At 43.2% G+C, this 17,586-nt stretch overlaps 6 protein-coding genes across 7 annotated transcripts; 3 read left to right on the forward strand and 3 right to left on the reverse strand.

The window, feature by feature from the left end:
• Positions 1-1,168: 1,168 nt before the first annotated feature.
• On the reverse strand, positions 1,169-5,183 carry LOC115628845 (protein SPT2 homolog). 2 transcript variants are annotated; one of them, XM_030525091.1, is made up of 4 exons: positions 5,024-5,183; positions 3,253-4,651; positions 2,590-2,799; positions 1,169-2,520 (listed from the first exon to the last, which is right to left on the reverse strand). In XM_030525091.1, the coding sequence occupies exons 1-4, from the start codon at positions 5,084-5,086 to the stop codon at positions 2,423-2,425; spliced, it is 1,770 nt and encodes a 589-aa protein (XP_030380951.1). In that variant the 5' UTR covers positions 5,087-5,183; the 3' UTR covers positions 1,169-2,422. The 2 variants fall into 2 exon arrangements, with proteins under 2 accessions (XP_030380951.1, XP_030380950.1); XM_030525090.1 differs by having other exon boundaries at positions 3,253-4,654.
• A 178-nt stretch (positions 5,184-5,361) lies between these two features.
• LOC115628881 lies at positions 5,362-7,103 on the forward strand. Its single transcript, XM_030525138.1, has 2 exons — positions 5,362-6,568; positions 6,629-7,103. The coding sequence occupies exons 1-2, from the start codon at positions 5,422-5,424 to the stop codon at positions 6,820-6,822; spliced, it is 1,341 nt and encodes a 446-aa protein (XP_030380998.1). The 5' UTR covers positions 5,362-5,421; the 3' UTR covers positions 6,823-7,103.
• On the reverse strand, positions 6,877-8,330 carry LOC115628883. The gene has a single exon (XM_030525139.1). The coding sequence runs from the start codon at positions 8,154-8,156 to the stop codon at positions 7,098-7,100; it is 1,059 nt and encodes a 352-aa protein (XP_030380999.1). The 5' UTR covers positions 8,157-8,330; the 3' UTR covers positions 6,877-7,097.
• A 172-nt stretch (positions 8,331-8,502) lies between these two features.
• LOC115628884 lies at positions 8,503-9,218 on the forward strand. Its single transcript, XM_030525140.1, has 3 exons — positions 8,503-8,691; positions 8,752-8,782; positions 8,836-9,218. Exons 1-3 carry the CDS (start codon positions 8,511-8,513, stop codon positions 9,176-9,178), a joined length of 555 nt encoding a protein of 184 aa, XP_030381000.1. The 5' UTR covers positions 8,503-8,510; the 3' UTR covers positions 9,179-9,218.
• Positions 9,205-10,000, reverse strand: LOC115628885 (transmembrane protein 242). Its single transcript, XM_030525141.1, has 3 exons — positions 9,846-10,000; positions 9,532-9,773; positions 9,205-9,467 (listed from the first exon to the last, which is right to left on the reverse strand). Exons 1-3 carry the CDS (start codon positions 9,910-9,912, stop codon positions 9,336-9,338), a joined length of 441 nt encoding a protein of 146 aa, XP_030381001.1. The 5' UTR covers positions 9,913-10,000; the 3' UTR covers positions 9,205-9,335.
• Positions 10,001-10,439: 439 nt separating this feature from the next.
• Positions 10,440-16,499, forward strand: LOC115628880 (DNA-directed RNA polymerase II subunit RPB1). Its single transcript, XM_030525137.1, has 4 exons — positions 10,440-10,520; positions 10,693-12,936; positions 13,004-15,248; positions 15,323-16,499. The coding sequence occupies exons 1-4, from the start codon at positions 10,440-10,442 to the stop codon at positions 16,417-16,419; spliced, it is 5,667 nt and encodes a 1,888-aa protein (XP_030380997.1). The 3' UTR covers positions 16,420-16,499.
• Positions 16,500-17,586: the final 1,087 nt, after the last annotated feature.

Below are 17,586 nucleotides of genomic sequence, written 5' to 3' on the forward strand. Positions count from 1 at the left end.
GCGTGTTTGAGTGCGTTACTTAAAAATTTGATTGCTTAAACGAATTAAGCTAAGAAATGAATGCTTAAATAAACAAATAAAATTTTTACATACAGGGATAGCGGTTCAAATTTAACACTGATGGGCCAAAAGCTCAGTAGAAGCCTGATCAGAAATTGTAAAACAAATGCTCAAAACAGCAACATTAATGCCGGAATAGAGGCGGATTTGCGGCAATGTGTCGAATTCGATGTCTGTATGCAAAAATGTATGAGCTCTATTGGATTATAAAGAATCGCTTTTGAAACATAGGCTTAGGCTTCGCTTGGAATGGCTGAAAGGCCCCTTGCCCCTCTTCGCTACTGTAGCTATTCGGTGCTTCTAAGGAACCTTGCGATATTCGCACATTCGATGTTTACCAGCTCTGAGAGCAAAGAAGAACCCGCGCCTACTGAGTGCTGGGCAGTAACAAAGGAGGTGCTCGACACTCTCCTCCTCTTCTTCATCTCTACAGCTTCTACAGAAGTCATTGTGAGGGATCCCTAGTCTTGCAGCGTGCCTCTCTACTGGGCACTGGCCAGTAAGCGTTCCCACAATCAGCGAGACGTCCTTCCTGCTCAGTTTGAAACATAAAACACCCAAAATTATTGAAGGCTCCATTTTAACTTTAAAATAGCTTAGCAAATGATCCTTTTTATAGGAATAATGTAAGTTCTCAAACCATGTCTTAACACAATTTTATCTAATAGGTTTTATTGTCTGATGAGAAATCGTTCAATCTACTTAAGCCAGCTAGTTTTCATTCTTACTGGAATGATATTAGAAAAGATTCGCTTGCATTTTCGAAGCTACATTTAAATGATTTTTTCAAAACTTTTGGATAATTCTATTAAAATCCATAGAAATAGTACGCAATTTCTAACGTTTATGATTTAATAATCTGGGTACAGTTGAAAGTATTCGTAATCTTCAAATAACTTATTAAACAATAACAAAAAATAAAGTTCGATTGTTTTCTGTAGCCATACAAAGTATTAATAAACATTTTTGTTTAATAAAGTTATATTAACGTTGTACTGAAAACGAATTGCTTCTTTTTTTTTTTTAAAGTGAATTTTAAAGATTTTGATATTTACATTTTTTAAACTTTAGATGATTTATAGCTTTTTGGTAAATATTTTCTGCAAAAAATAGGTGTCCTATAAATATGAAACGCACTATAAGCTACCAAATAGCTCTACACAAGAATTAAGTTAGAAAACCGTACTCTATATGGAGGTATACACTTTGTAGGTAATTCATTTCACAAAAACTGATAAAAATTTAATGTTTCTTGGCTGAAACATTTTTTTCTTGGATTTTTGACAAGCTTTAAAACATCGTTAGGTATACGGACACACTTCTCGCTACGGAACTTGGATATTCATAAGCATAATTGTTTATATTACAAAAACCGTTATAGTAGTAGTAGAAGTAGTAATAGTGCTACTACTACAACTTTTGTAAAACATCGTTTATATGGCAGCTATACATGTTATAGAGAATTAGCCCGTTGGGTTATTGTTTTGCTTCTGTTTATCGGGTTCAGCTTACGATATGAAGTAGTTATGTTCATGTGTAATATATAAATATATACAAAAATATCGAAAAATGCAAAGTTGATTATACTGCATTGGGGAGAACTTTCTATTATCTACAATAGTATCCCTACACATCTGTTCAAAATTGAGATAATAGTTGGCGTAAATACGTACGGACAGAAAAAAAGGTCGAATCTATCCACTCGCGTTATCACACAGATACCTAATGTTAAATAAATACAAAAACAAAAATACCACCATTAACGATCTCTTAAATTTGATATAATATTATTATATTGATATAATTGCTTAGCCACTAAAACCAATGTGAAGATAAACAAAATGTTGTTAGCCCGAATTAGGTTTTGTTCCAGATTTCAAAGGCAAAGATACATGAAGAGTTTTGACCTTACAAGAAATGTTTTTATCCTTTGGTGCACAGTATTATAATTTAAACTGCAATCGGAAAAACCCTGTTTGTAGAATTTCTAAATACTTTTAAACATGCCAGCTTATGCTGGCTAATGTATCAAAAGGAGTAGCACAGTCTCAGTTTTCTAAAGATTCTCCTTGTTCCTGCTATATTTTTTAAAAATAATTAACGAACCATGTTTTCAAAGAGTATAAAAATGAAAATCATAATGATTATTATTGCGACAAGGCACTCGGCTCTGGTTTTGGGAACTTGGGCACGTTGACGAAAAGCAACGCACCTTTAAGAGTTGAGAATGTGGTTGGGTTTGGCATTGCGGAGCCCTTTTCTGCGTTATAAAAACGAATCTGTGCTCTGTAGGTTCGTGTACCTGAATATCAACCTATAAGTTGACACTGCACGCAGTTTTAAAGTTGTATTAAGCGTATGGTTAATCATCATCGGATATTCGTCTGGTACGTTTGTGGGCAATTTTACGTTTTTTGTGCTCCGCTTCCATCCGCATATCTTCCAAGTCCTCTTGTAAGCCTACATTAAATAAAAAGAACACAAATTTTACTCAACCGTGAGTGGGCAGAGACCGTTTCATAGACGAACCTAATTTTTTGCTTATAAATTCTTCGCGCTGCATTTGAGCAAAACTTGACTCCATTTCTCGATCATCAAAGTCCTGATCGCGGTATCTCCGCTTATCATAGCCAAAGATATCACGTATATGCGATGATATGTCCTCTTCGCAGTCTCCATCATCGATGAAATCATCCAACTCAGAGTCGTATTCATCTTCATCATCATCGTAGATACGTTCTGTATAAGGTAAAATTATATAATATTAACGAACAGTCACAAAAAATTGATTTTTTTCTATCTACTAAGAACTGATTATTCCTACAACGACTATATGGTACATACATACAATTTTGATACATAATGGAGTTTTAATCACCCATGCTTAGGATTCAGTTTTTCGGTTTACTGCCTATGTGGCTGTAATTTGTAGAAATATTAACTCTGGTGTTGTTATATTATTGCGTTACAGTTGGTTCTTATTTAATCTATATGCTTTTATGCAGCATGGATCAGTGCAGCACAATTCTTTGGTAAGACAGTCGAAAAATAACTCTAATATTTCACTTATGAAGATAAGTGGTTTTTAGTTATTTGTCGTCTTTGTACTTTGTACTGATTTGTATTGAAATCATTAAGTATTTCTAATCACTTCTAACCACATAATTTTAATCCAAACATGATTTGACTCACTTTTGTTGACTGGCTCGGCTGGTCTGCGAGGAGGTGGCGCTGGACGTCCTCTGACATCGGGCGGTGGGAATTGTCGAGTTTTGGTGACGTTGACTGAGTCGCGTGGCGGAAACTCGCGAGTTGAATTTGTCTTGCTGGCCGCAGCGTAGGGATTTCGAGATTGACTGGCCTTCGAAGTGCCGGCACTGCTGCTCGTTTGTGTTTTTGTAGATGGTGCTGTGTTTGCTTTACTGATCGTTGAGGACGAGGCTGTTGTTTTTGTTGTATTGTTAACATTGGCTTTCGACGAATTTGCCATTGATGTGGCTGGTCGCTTAAGGCTATCACTTGTGGGCTTGACTTTGGACTCACTATGAACAATTGTTGTTGACTTCGGTGTTACCGATTTCGACACACTCGATGTGTTTGGTGTGGCGGAGGCAGCGCTATTGAGCTTTGGTATACGTCCATTTGGTTCCATTCGATTGCTGCTGCAGCTGCCGCTGCCACTGCTACTGCCGCTGGTGGTTCCGTTCTCTTTTCGCGTTTCCTTTGACTTTTGATCTCCATCACGCAAGCGTTCGCGTTCCCGGCGCGCACGTTCGTCCTTTTGTCGCTGACGCTCCTCAAGTTCGCGTTTCTCACGCGCTGACAACAGTCGCTCTGGCTCCCTTTTCTTCTCCGGTGCAGCAAATATAACCGGTTCATGTTGCTTCTTTTCAGCCAGACGCAGCAGAGCCTGAAAATCCATCGGCGGTGGCTGAAGCGGCCTCTTGGATTTCGCCTTCTTTTGGTCTTCCTCGCGTTTTTTGCGCTCCTCCTCGCGGCGCTCCACTTCCGGATCATAAAGAGTTTTTGATGTGCCATATGCACGGGCGACATTTACGTCCTTGCTGCTAGAGCTCGAGCTTGGCGTGTTTGGTGCTGCTCCGATGCTGCTGCGTTGTCGCGTATGAGTCTTAGCCTCCTCACGCTCCCGCGTTATTGCCGCCTTGACCCGCTCTTTAGTGCCGCTGAGATCACGCAATGATTGCGGACGACTTGGCGCAAATCCTTTATCCTCCTTCACATCCTTTACTTTTTCTATGTATTTCTGATAAAATGCGTTTGCTTCAGTAGATACGTAACCGTAGTCATCACCATCTGCATGATCGGGTCCGTCCATAGTGCCACCATCCTTGGCATCTTCGAGCACAGACTTATTGGCCGACTTTGTGACTTTTAGCATTTTCCGAATTTTATTTTTGGACTTTTCATCGCGCATGGCCAGCAGATTGGAAAGCTTCTCTCGCTCCTCCCGTTTACGTTGCTGCTCCTCTGCTTCACGCTTCTTGAGAAACTTTTGTATGTTGTTCGAAAGTTGTTTACTCTCCTTGCTCTCCTTCTTGGGTGGTGCATATTTGGTGCTGTAGAATTTACCCTGCTTGGAAATAAATAATAATAATAGAATGACACTTGTTGACACTGCAACACACAAACATACATAGGTATATGCACACAACAAAGATGCAATATGGTTGGTAGTCAGTATGCCAATGCATCCATATGTACATTCATACATATGTATATTACACATACATATGTATGTAAATATGTTTAATTTAGAAGTATACCTGGTAGTGACCCCCTGGTGGGCCAATGCCTTCAAATTCTTAAATTTAAAAGTGACAGTTTTTGGGTCAACAAATTGGCCACATACATATGTATGTATGTACTCAGTCTTGCATATATATTAGGGTGCACATTGTTTAATTGAACGAGCATATTTCTGATAAAAACAATAGCAACAAACCTCATCTTTTGTAGTTGCATCGTTCTTTTTCTTGGCATAATGCAGCAGCGCGCCGAAGTCCATGTTAGGTGTCCCTCTATATGATGTCACCGAAATATAGTCTCCAATTTGTATCAAAATAAATTGAACGCGTTGTATTTGCGTTTCTTTTTAGGGACGTACGGACTTGTTGGTTGAATACTCTAGAAAGACTGGATGTTAAATAGAGATGGCAAAAACTTCGATGCCTTCAGTCACGGTATCGATGCCCATCCCAATGTCTTGCACTCACGACTCTCGATTATAACAGGGGAGTTTGCATTCATTTACAAGAATTATCGCTGTACATCGTGCCCAGTTCCCATTAATTTACGCGTAACGAGGGTGAATTAAATTTATTAGGCAACTAACAGTAATTCATGCGAAGCAATACAATAATTCCTGCAGATGCCGATGCTGCAACGAGCAGTAAGTCCGGTAAAGTTAGTGAAATGGGCGAGAGTAGCCAGAGCCAAGGAGCTGGTGATGGCGATGCTGGCATCTACACAGAATGTTGCTTTGATGGCGAGGGCAGCGAAAAAGACCCAAATATTAGGGAGACGGCAGCTGGAACTGTTGAAAAGTCAGAGGAGCTTTTAAAACTGCATCAGGCCGATCTCACAACTAAAGAAATCTTAGCAGATTCAATGGACGATTCGGAGGAAATGGCGTCTGAGCTGGAAGATGGGCAGCAAAGGAGGCCAAAGCATCGAAGAGGTCATGAAGATAATGCATATAATGGTGGAGAGCAAGTGCAAAAACAATCACAAGAAATGGTGCTTGAAAATGATGGCGAAAAGCATGAAATTAAAACAGATATTGCATCCAGCTCAGTATCAGGAACGAGGGCAGCAGAAAATACGCCAACGTCGACAATTTCAAAGCCAATCAGTCCAGTTGAAATTAAAATCGAAAACCAATCAACGAGGCCCATTGACTCAGCAGATGCACCACCCTCACCGGAGCCCACTACTTCATTCCGTCATAGTCCTAAGATTACACGAAGCAGCATCAACGGCACCCGCACACCGACAATGCTAAAACGCTTACGCAAGAGCACGCGGAGTACACGTTTCAAGGCGAAAATGTCGATGCGTAACAATGCATCTGGCAACAATAACAGCAATGGCTTTAATGGACAAAACCCCATTTTATCGGCGCACATAGCCGCATCTTCACCACATCCTGGCAGCAGCAAATCGCACAGCAAGGCAAGTGGTATTGGAGGTGCAGGCACTATGACTAGCATGAGGAGTCGACGTGCTCTCTTCAAACGACCGGCACAGAAAACTCCAAAGGTCCAGGCATGCACCAAGTTCGTAAAGAGCGTCTTCTATAAGGGCAGCTATATGCAAATTGGAGACATTGTGAGCATTGTGGATGGTGAGGATGGAGTGTATTATGCGCAAATACGAGGTCTGCTTGTGGATGCCTATTGTGAAAAGTCGGCATTTCTTACCTGGCTTATACCTACGCAGGACAGTCCGGATCCCAAAGAAGGTTTCGATCCGGCAACCTATTTAATTGGTAAGTTGTAGAAACACTCAGGGATAGCTTAAGCTACAGCATGAATGTGTTTTATTTCAGGACCCGATGAGGAGCTATCCCGTAAGCTATGTTACATGGAGTTCGTGATGCATGCGCCTAGCAATTATTACTATGATCGGACAACACCCTTTCCGGTACCCGATGTGGACGAATATGCGCCACAGCGGGCATGTGGTTACATTTGGACCCGATTGCCCGTCGTAAAGCGTGAAAAAAATGATGCACATAGTTGAACGAATTCAGCATTAATTATCAGATACCCATAATACTTCATTAAAAATCATGGATAAGGATATTTCTGAACAATTTGAACAAGTTAATTTATTGTAATTTCTGTATATGAACGAAACTTAAGTATGTGGCAACATGCCAATCTTGCCTAGGTCTATGGCTACTATCAGCAATTGACAGGTATATTTCTATTGTATTTCCCAGACTATTGAGTATAATAATGTGTGTTCTTTTTCCTTTCATAATGTTTAAGTCAAATTAAAGTTGGCATTCATATTCACAATTCGCATTTGGTGTTACTAATATTTAGATTGGTGCCTATTAAATTCGAGTTGCCCGGTAGCGGATTGTTAATGGAACCATCCTGCTCGTGCAGGATGCGACCCAGCTCCTGGTTAACTCCTTGTTGCTTGCGAAGCCCTCGCTTTGGCTTTGGTGGACGTTGTGGCTTCTCGACAGGCTGATACACGGGCCCCATAAATGTAGTCATTGTATTAGCGAGCATGTGGCTGTTGGCACGTGCAAAGGGCTCACTGTTTGACATCTGGTTGGTTAGCTGTATGCGTTGGGCAACCTCTGCCTCCGCCTTTAAAATGCGCAATTCAATTTCGCTGCTGCACTTGATGTCTATGTGTTGGCCAGGCTTAGACTCCGATGTGACTTGTGACTCTGATTCCGGCTGCTGCGGCGTTGATTTTTCGAGCGATTGGGATTTCTGCGACAACTTCAGTTTGGCCAGCTCTCCTAGAGAACGACATTTGACTACTTTGCGTGCAACCTCCTTTAGCTTTGCAACCTGTTCCTCAATTTGCTCGTTGTTGGTTCCGCTTGCACTAGTGCCTTGACGTCCAGCGAGCACTTCATTTAGAGCCGCCTCAATGCTAGGAGTCAAGTGCATATCCCCATTCTGACGCATAATGCAGCATTGTTCAGCAATTACCACTAGGATGCTGTAGAGTAACTGAACCAGTTCACTGAGAATTTCACCGCTTTTAATAGAGATAGTCGTGATGGCTTGGTCAATGGCACTCTCGTTGCGCGTAAAAAATGGACATAAGAAGTCATCGTAAATCAGTTCGCTGCCGCCTCCAACAGTAGGTAACAACCAACAAAGAAAAAAAAGCTTGAACTCATTAATGAAGGGTACCCACCAGATAAGACCAACGGAGAAGAACTCGATGATGGCATAGACTCCGTAAGCGATCCAGTACGATAGCCAAATGTTCTGCTCGCGTTCTGAGCGCGATTTACCGTTCAAAATTTTGTACGATGCAAATGCCGGATATACACAGCCCACTAAAAGCGAGCTGAGACGTACAATGCCTTCGTTGATCATCTTTTAATGTTCAACTTGTGGTGTTATTGACTGAATTGTAATTCGCGGTGGGAATTTTATTAAACCGAAATTTTCGAAATTTTGCAGTGCCGGTATCAGAATCTCGGTGTGTTTTTATACTTTTTGTAAATATGTAGCTCCTTTCCAACCGAGCCTTTGACTGTTACTGCTTAAATATTCGAATACCTTATCTATGTAAGTATATTTGAACATTTGAATCAACAGTCACGGCCTACTGTTTCAGTGCTGACAAATTTCACAGAATCTTAGCTGAGCCGATAGGCTTTGACTGTCGTTGCAAGTTGCGCATCAAGCTACCATCTCTAATGTAAATGGTGCTACAATATTTTGAAAATGGACGCGAGCAATACTGGGAACCATAATAAGGAGCTCTTTCCTAACTGCAACGTAGCTTTTAGCGACGATTCTAACGCATCAGATATAGATATCGATGAAATTGTAGCCAGTATAACTACTTCTCAAAGGTTCGATTTTAATTCAACGAAAAGCCTATTCAACATTGCGCTCGATGGCTGTAAGTTCAACACGCTATTACAGTTTGTTATTTCATTAAATCCATAAATCTTATTTTCAGTTCGGGAAAAATCGAACGAAGAAATTGATAGGTAAGTGGACAGGGTGTTGTATGAAGCTTCTTTTTAAAAATATATCTTCTCAGATATAAGGAATCGGCGCAAAAGGTGGAGAAAGAATGGATAGACTTTATAATTGGTTGTATAGATGTTTTTAAAGAGACAATAGCGAAGCATGCTACGCCTTTCCAGTGCGAACCTAGCAAAGATCAGCAGGCTTACCTAGACCAAATGCCCGATCTTCAAAACTTTCTACGAAATTCCGTTGCATTTGTAAAAGATGCAACAACTTTTTTGGAGAAGGATCATGCTGAAATGTCAGAACTGCAGTTATCATTAATGGACGCATGCCAACATATTCTGAATTCCGAAAGCAGGATTCGCCTAAATGAAAATTTGGCAGCCTCTGATTGTACTGAACGCCATTAGGTTTTTAAAATGTGAACAAATAAAAGTTGAAACAAGTAAATAGTAAATTTTTTTGATTTGGGCAACTAACTGATGTGAGCAAGCATTGGCTCCGGACATTAACTTATGCTATGCTTACATATAAAGTATGTATGTATGTTAAAATAATTTGTATTAGCTACTCTTTCGCCCAAGTGGCCAAGTATTTCATCAGATCAGTAAGGCTGTCAAAATCGGTGCGGCTTTGGGGTTGCTCCTCTTTGGTAATACGCGGCAGTGAGTTGCCCATTTTCATTCGAAACTCTTCAAACTGTGGAGAGAGAATCTTGGCATTAGTGGCTAAGCCAAAACACTTAACGCAAGTGAAAACTTACATCTTTGGCCCCACTAAGTTTCCAAAAACCATAGCAAAATGCACCAGTACCCAGGACAGCATAAAGTGTCCCCCATCCGAGGGCGCGCATGGCTAGCGTGGCGCCCTCATCCATCAGAATAAGACCTTGTCGTGTTCCTTGTTGTTGCAACACTTTGTTGTCTGACTTTTTGGCCTTGCCAAGCGTTTGTGAAAATCCAATGAGCGCAGATATGCCGCCAACCAGACCCAGAAAGGCAGCGCCTATATGCAATGAATACATTAGTTCATAATATACATACATACATACCCATTGCTGATTGCATACAAACTTACCTTGCACGCGGAACTTGCGTTTCTTTTCTGCAGCCACGGCGTCCATATTGGTGCTGGCTTCGTTCATTATTTAAATAAGATCGTTTGTATTTCTTAATTATTATTCAACAAAACGACCTTCGAGCAATATCACAGCTGTTAAAGAGACGGCCGTTTACCGACTGATGTTGCTCAACACTGGAATGCAACGTTGCGTACGATTGTGGTTCACGGTTGCAATTGCGATTTTGCATTTGTCAGTGCGTTTTTTTGGTCGGCGCGTCTACTCGCGTCTTGTCTTAAAAACGCGGAATTGTAGGCCTAAAAGTGTTAAACTACCCACGCTTGCTTGTAAACACACTAAAATGCACTTTAATAAAACAATTGCGGAATTTTGAGTGTTTTTGTGCATAAGCACGTGTGTAAAAGTCGTTTGTCTTGCCCCTTTGCGCCCCAAGTACATTGTGCCTTTGTCTTCGCTCTCACTCGTGCAAATTCGGCTGTGGAAAAGTGTGACGACAGCGAATACGGCACAGACGGCGGCAAGTTGCAATTAGCAACTGAGTGCAGGCCACTTGAATTCTTTAGTGCAACTGCATTTCTGTTGTGATCATAATGAGTACCACAACTGATTCCAAGGCGCCGTTGCGGCAAGTGAAGCGCGTACAGTTTGGTATTTTATCACCTGATGAAATCGTGAGTATTGCTGCGTTATTCCCCCCGTGGGTTTTGCCTGCTTGTTAAGGCCGCCATTTTGAAAATTTGCAACGCCAAATAAACAATAACAATCATACATACACTAATTGGCATAGGTAACTTGGTATGAGATGCTTTAATGTTTTGCATGTATTTTTTCTCATTCCCATAGCGACGGATGTCTGTCACCGATGGCGGTGTACAGTTTGCTGAGACGATGGAGGGTGGCAGACCCAAGTTGGGCGGTCTTATGGATCCGCGACAGGGTGTCATTGACCGCACATCTCGCTGTCAAACGTGTGCCGGCAACATGACCGAGTGCCCCGGACATTTTGGCCACATTGATTTAGCTAAGCCCGTCTTTCACATTGGTTTCATAACGAAAACTATCAAAATATTGCGATGCGTGTGCTTCTATTGCTCTAAAATGCTTGTCTCACCGCACAATCCGAAGATTAAGGAGATTGTCATGAAATCCAAAGGCCAGCCCCGCAAGCGTCTCGCCTACGTCTACGACCTGTGCAAGGGCAAGACGGTTTGCGAAGGCGGCGAAGACATGGATTTGACAAAAGACAACCAACAGGTGGATCCAAACAAGAAGCCTGGTCATGGTGGCTGTGGTCATTATCAGCCCTCTATACGCAGAACTGGACTGGATTTAACAGCTGAATGGAAGCATGTCAATGAAGATTCGCAGGAGAAGAAGATTATGGTATCGGCAGAGCGTGTGTGGGAGATTCTGAAACACATCACTGACGAGGAGTGTTTCATTTTGGGTATGGATCCTAAGTATGCTCGTCCCGATTGGATGATTGTTACTGTTTTGCCGGTGCCACCATTAGCTGTACGTCCTGCTGTGGTCATGTTTGGTGCTGCCAAGAACCAGGACGATTTGACGCATAAGCTTGCGGATATAATTAAGGCTAATAATGAGCTGCGCAAGAACGAAGCGAGCGGTGCCGCTGCTCACGTCATCCAGGAAAACATAAAAATGTTACAATTTCACGTTGCCACATTGGTGGACAATGACATGCCAGGCATGCCGCGTGCCATGCAGAAATCTGGAAAGCCCCTGAAAGCCATCAAGGCACGCTTGAAGGGCAAGGAAGGTCGTATTCGTGGAAACTTGATGGGAAAACGTGTGGACTTCTCAGCACGTACTGTCATCACACCCGATCCCAATTTGCGCATTGATCAGGTCGGCGTACCACGTTCCATTGCCCAAAATCTAACTTTCCCCGAGCTGGTTACACCCTTTAACATCGATCGAATGCAGGAACTGGTGCGTCGTGGCAACTCACAGTATCCGGGTGCCAAATATATTGTGCGAGACAATGGGGAGCGAATCGATTTGCGGTTTCATCCCAAATCATCCGATCTGCATTTGCAATGCGGCTACAAAGTTGAGCGTCATTTGCGTGATGACGATTTGGTAATTTTCAATCGCCAACCGACTCTACACAAAATGAGTATGATGGGGCATCGTGTGAAAGTGCTGCCATGGTCCACATTCCGCATGAATCTATCCTGTACATCGCCATACAATGCCGATTTCGATGGAGACGAGATGAATTTGCACGTGCCGCAGTCAATGGAGACGCGCGCAGAGGTGGAGAACATTCATATAACGCCCAGACAGATCATTACGCCTCAGGCAAACAAACCCGTCATGGGTATTGTGCAGGACACACTGACTGCGGTGCGTAAGATGACAAAACGCGATGTCTTTATAACGCGGGAACAGATGATGAATCTTCTAATGTTTTTGCCCACATGGGATGGCAAAATGCCGCAGCCGTGCATCTTGAAGCCGCGTCCATTATGGACAGGCAAACAGATCTTTTCGCTTATCATTCCCGGCAATGTAAACATGATTCGCACTCATTCTACCCATCCCGATGAAGAAGACGACGGACCCTACAAGTGGATCTCGCCTGGTGACACCAAGGTCATGGTCGAGCATGGTGATCTGATAATGGGCATTCTTTGTAAGAAGACCCTGGGCACATCGGCAGGATCTCTACTGCATATTTGTTTCCTCGAACTGGGTCATGATATTGCTGGTCGTTTCTATGGCAACATTCAAACCGTGATCAACAACTGGCTGCTCCTTGAGGGTCACAGCATAGGTATCGGTGATACTATTGCCGATCCGCAGACATATAATGAAATTCAGATGGCCATCAAGAAGGCCAAAGATGATGTCATAAACGTTATACAGAAGGCGCACAACATGGAGCTGGAACCGACGCCAGGTAACACATTGCGTCAGACTTTCGAGAACAAAGTGAATCGTATTCTAAACGATGCTCGTGACAAGACTGGTGGCTCAGCCAAAAAGTCCCTCACGGAATACAACAATTTAAAGGCTATGGTGGTGTCGGGATCTAAAGGTTCCAATATTAATATTTCACAAGTAAGTGGGCTTGGTAGAAAGGTGTAGGCATTCTTTATCATACTAATTTCTTATTATATCCACCCAGGTTATTGCTTGTGTGGGGCAGCAGAACGTTGAGGGCAAACGTATTCCCTATGGTTTTCGCAAGCGTACATTGCCGCACTTCATCAAAGACGATTATGGTCCCGAGTCGCGTGGGTTTGTTGAGAACTCCTATCTGGCCGGTCTGACACCTTCAGAGTTCTACTTCCATGCCATGGGTGGCCGTGAAGGTCTGATCGATACTGCTGTCAAAACTGCAGAAACAGGTTACATTCAGCGTCGTTTGATAAAGGCTATGGAGTCTGTTATGGTCAACTATGATGGCACCGTGCGTAATTCTGTGGGCCAGCTGATTCAGTTGCGTTATGGCGAGGATGGTCTCTGCGGTGAGCTGGTCGAATTCCAGACCATGCCGACAGTGAAGCTATCAAACAAGTCGTTTGAGAAACGCTTTAAATTTGACTGGTCAAATGAGCGCTATATGCGCAAGGTATTCACCGATGATGTGATCAAGGAAATGACCGATAGTAGCGAGGCCATACAAGAGTTGGAAGCAGAATGGGATCGTCTGGTTGCCGATCGCGACAGCTTGCGTCAGATCTTCCCCAATGGCGACTCTAAGGTGGTGTTACCATGTAATCTTCAGCGCATGATCTGGAACGTGCAGAAAATCTTTCACATCAACAAGCGCATGCCCACGGACTTGTCGCCGATGCGCGTTATCAAGGGTGTGCGTGGATTGTTGGAGCGTTGCGTCATTGTAACGGGCAACGATCGAATCTCGAAACAAGCTAATGAGAATGCCACGCTGCTGTTCCAGTGTCTGGTGCGCTCTACACTCTGTACGAAATACGTGTCCGAAGAGTTCCGTCTGTCTACAGAGGCCTTCGAGTGGTTGATTGGTGAAATTGAGACGCGTTTCCAGCAAGCGCAGGCTAACCCTGGAGAAATGGTGGGCGCCTTGGCGGCCCAGAGTTTGGGTGAGCCCGCTACTCAGATGACACTGAACACTTTCCATTTCGCTGGTGTGTCCTCAAAGAACGTGACACTAGGTGTGCCTCGCCTAAAGGAAATTATAAACATATCAAAGAAACCGAAGGCGCCGTCGCTAACAGTATTTCTGACTGGCGGCGCTGCTCGCGATGCTGAAAAGGCCAAGAACGTGCTCTGTCGTCTGGAGCACACGACATTGCGTAAAGTTACGGCTAATACTGCGATTTACTATGATCCCGACCCGCAGCGCACGGTCATATCGGAAGATCAAGAGTTTGTTAATGTCTATTATGAGATGCCTGACTTCGATCCAACACGAATTTCGCCTTGGCTGCTTCGTATTGAGTTAGATCGCAAACGCATGACAGATAAGAAGTTGACAATGGAACAGATCGCAGAGAAGATAAACGTAGGCTTTGGCGAGGATCTTAACTGCATATTCAACGATGACAATGCCGACAAACTGGTGCTACGCATACGCATTATGAATAATGAGGAGAACAAGTTCCAAGACGAGGATGAGGCCGTCGACAAAATGGAAGACGACATGTTCCTGCGTTGTATTGAAGCCAACATGCTCTCGGACATGACGTTACAGGGCATCGAAGCCATTGGCAAGGTGTACATGCATTTGCCCCAGACGGACAGCAAAAAACGCATTGTCATCACAGAGACGGGTGAATTCAAAGCCATTGGCGAGTGGCTTCTGGAAACTGACGGCACGTCTATGATGAAAGTGTTATCAGAACGTGACGTCGATCCCATACGTACCTCGTCTAACGACATTTGTGAGATATTCCAAGTGCTGGGCATTGAGGCTGTGAGAAAGTCTGTGGAGAAGGAAATGAACGCGGTGTTGCAGTTCTATGGCCTATACGTGAACTATCGGCATTTGGCGCTGCTGTGTGACGTAATGACCGCCAAGGGTCATTTGATGGCCATCACACGTCACGGCATTAACAGGCAAGACACTGGCGCACTGATGAGATGCTCCTTCGAGGAAACAGTGGATGTGTTGATGGATGCGGCCGCCCATGCAGAAACCGATCCTATGCGTGGCGTATCCGAGAACATTATTATGGGCCAACTGCCTAAAATGGGCACTGGCTGTTTCGATTTGTTGCTAGACGCTGAGAAGTGTAGATTCGGCATTGAAATACCCAACACTTTGGGCAGCAGTATGTTGGGAGGAACCGCCATGTTTATTGGCGGTGGCTCAACACCGAGCATGACGCCACCAATGACCCCATGGGTAAATTGTCATACACCACGCTATTTCTCGCCACCTGGCCATGGTAACTATTCAATTTGCTTTTAAAGCTAACTGTTTCAAGCATTAACAATTGTCGTTTTCCTTTTTATTTTGCAGTAAGCGCCATGACTCCAGGTGGTCCGAGTTTCTCGCCTTCTGCGGCCTCAGATGCATCTGGCATGTCACCCAGTTGGTCACCGGCACATCCAGGCTCGTCGCCCAGCTCACCGGGTCCTTCTATGTCACCATACTTCCCGGCCTCACCAAGTGTGTCACCATCGTACTCGCCGACCAGTCCAAACTACACGGCTTCATCGCCTGGTGGCGCCTCACCGAACTATTCGCCATCTAGTCCGAATTATTCACCAACGTCGCCACTGTATGCAGCTAGTCCACGCTACGCATCTACCACACCCAATTTCAACCCACAATCGACCGGCTACTCACCATCCTCCTCGGGCTATTCACCTACATCGCCCGTATACTCGCCCACATCGGGTTTCCAATCAAGTCCATCGTTCGCAGGGAGTGGGAGCAACATGTACTCACCTGGAAACGCTTACTCGCCCAGCTCTTCCAACTATTCACCCAATTCGCCTTCCTATTCGCCCACATCACCATCGTATTCGCCATCCAGTCCCTCCTACTCGCCCACATCGCCTTGCTACTCACCCACGTCGCCTTCATACTCACCCACCTCTCCGAATTATACGCCAGTTACACCCTCTTACTCCCCTACTTCTCCAAATTATTCGGCATCGCCGCACTATTCGCCCGCATCGCCAGCCTATTCACAAACGGGTGTCAAGTACTCGCCCACATCACCAACCTATTCACCGCCCTCGCCCTCGTATGATGGATCCCCGGGCTCGCCACAATACACTCCCGGATCACCTCAGTACTCACCGGCTTCACCCAAATATTCACCGACGTCCCCGCTCTATTCGCCCAGTTCACCACAGCATTCACCATCTAATCAGTACAGTCCCACGGGATCAACATACTCGGCAACAAGTCCTCGATACTCGCCCAACATGTCTATCTACTCGCCGAGCAGCACCAAATATTCGCCAACGTCGCCCACGTACACGCCCACGGCTCGCAACTACTCTCCCACATCGCCGATGTACTCACCAACTGCACCATCCCACTATAGCCCGACAAGCCCGGCCTACTCGCCCAGTAGTCCAACGTTTGAGGAGAGCGATGACTAAGCGATAATATAAGAGCTGCGAATATCTAGTTTATTTTGTATACCAGCAACACATAAAAATACACAATAGTGTATACCCAATTAGAGTTTTGTTTTCTTAATGCCACAGTTTAGAATATTTTGGATAGTAAAAATTCCGGAGACAATCTATGGAAGATCTTTCCTACTCCCTCGTCCGCAATATTTATCGGTTTATTTATAATTGTAGTTCGATTTTTAATACCCTGTACCCAAAGGGTAAAAGGGTATACTAGTTTTGTGCGAATGTATGTAACACACAGAAGGAGGCGTGGCAGACACCACAAAGTATATAATTGATCAGTATGAGAAGACACGTAGATAAACCCATGTCCGTCTGTCTGTCTGTATGAATGCAAGGATCTCAGAAAGTAAAAGAGCTAGAATAACCAAACTTGGTATTCAGGTTCTCCTGAGCCCTAAGCGGATCAAGTTTGTTTATTTTTTCTGATACACCCCCCCACTCACCCGCAATTCGTGTTTTTTCCATAACTAACGTAATTTTTGGAATTTTATACTCAGATTCGGCAAATACTTCCAGTTAGTGATTAATTATGAAGAAACTTATAGCCATAAATATATTCTCTGACGAAGTTCTGCCCGCAGCTGTTGTTGTTGCTGATTTGGTTCAATTTTGTGCTGCATACATACACGCATAGACATGATTATGTAAAAGTATGCTGTTGAAACTGAATATAAACATGTCTTCACTTTCGTATGTATTGAATGTTTTTTATTTATTTTAATTAATTAAATTTTTTTTTAATTTTCCTGTTTTCCTGAGAGTACAGGGTATTTTACTGTTGGGCTTGCTCGACTGTAGCATTCTCTTTTGTTTTTTTTTTTAAATATTGAGAAATTTGATCAGGACACCTACATTTTATACACGGTACACGTAAAAGGTTTCGCGAAAACCATATTTTTTGTAACTACGCTATTGTAATAAATAAGCGTATCTTAAACTATATTCAATAAAAAGATTTGTTGGAAAACCCGCAAATATGTCGATTAATTACTGAATGCAAAAGGGTTACTTAAATCTGTTTATGAATATTTTTACTTGTAATATTTTACTTGTAAAAAAAGCTAACCGCAATAAAATGTGGAACGATATTTTTACTTGTTTAGAGGTTAAAAAAGCTAACCAGTA

This window comes from Scaptodrosophila lebanonensis, unplaced genomic scaffold (genome assembly GCF_003285725.1).
Source record: "Scaptodrosophila lebanonensis strain 11010-0011.00,11010-0021.00 unplaced genomic scaffold, SlebRS2 tig00000129-arrow-arrow-pilon, whole genome shotgun sequence".
Lineage (NCBI taxonomy): Eukaryota > Metazoa > Arthropoda > Insecta > Diptera > Drosophilidae > Scaptodrosophila > Scaptodrosophila lebanonensis.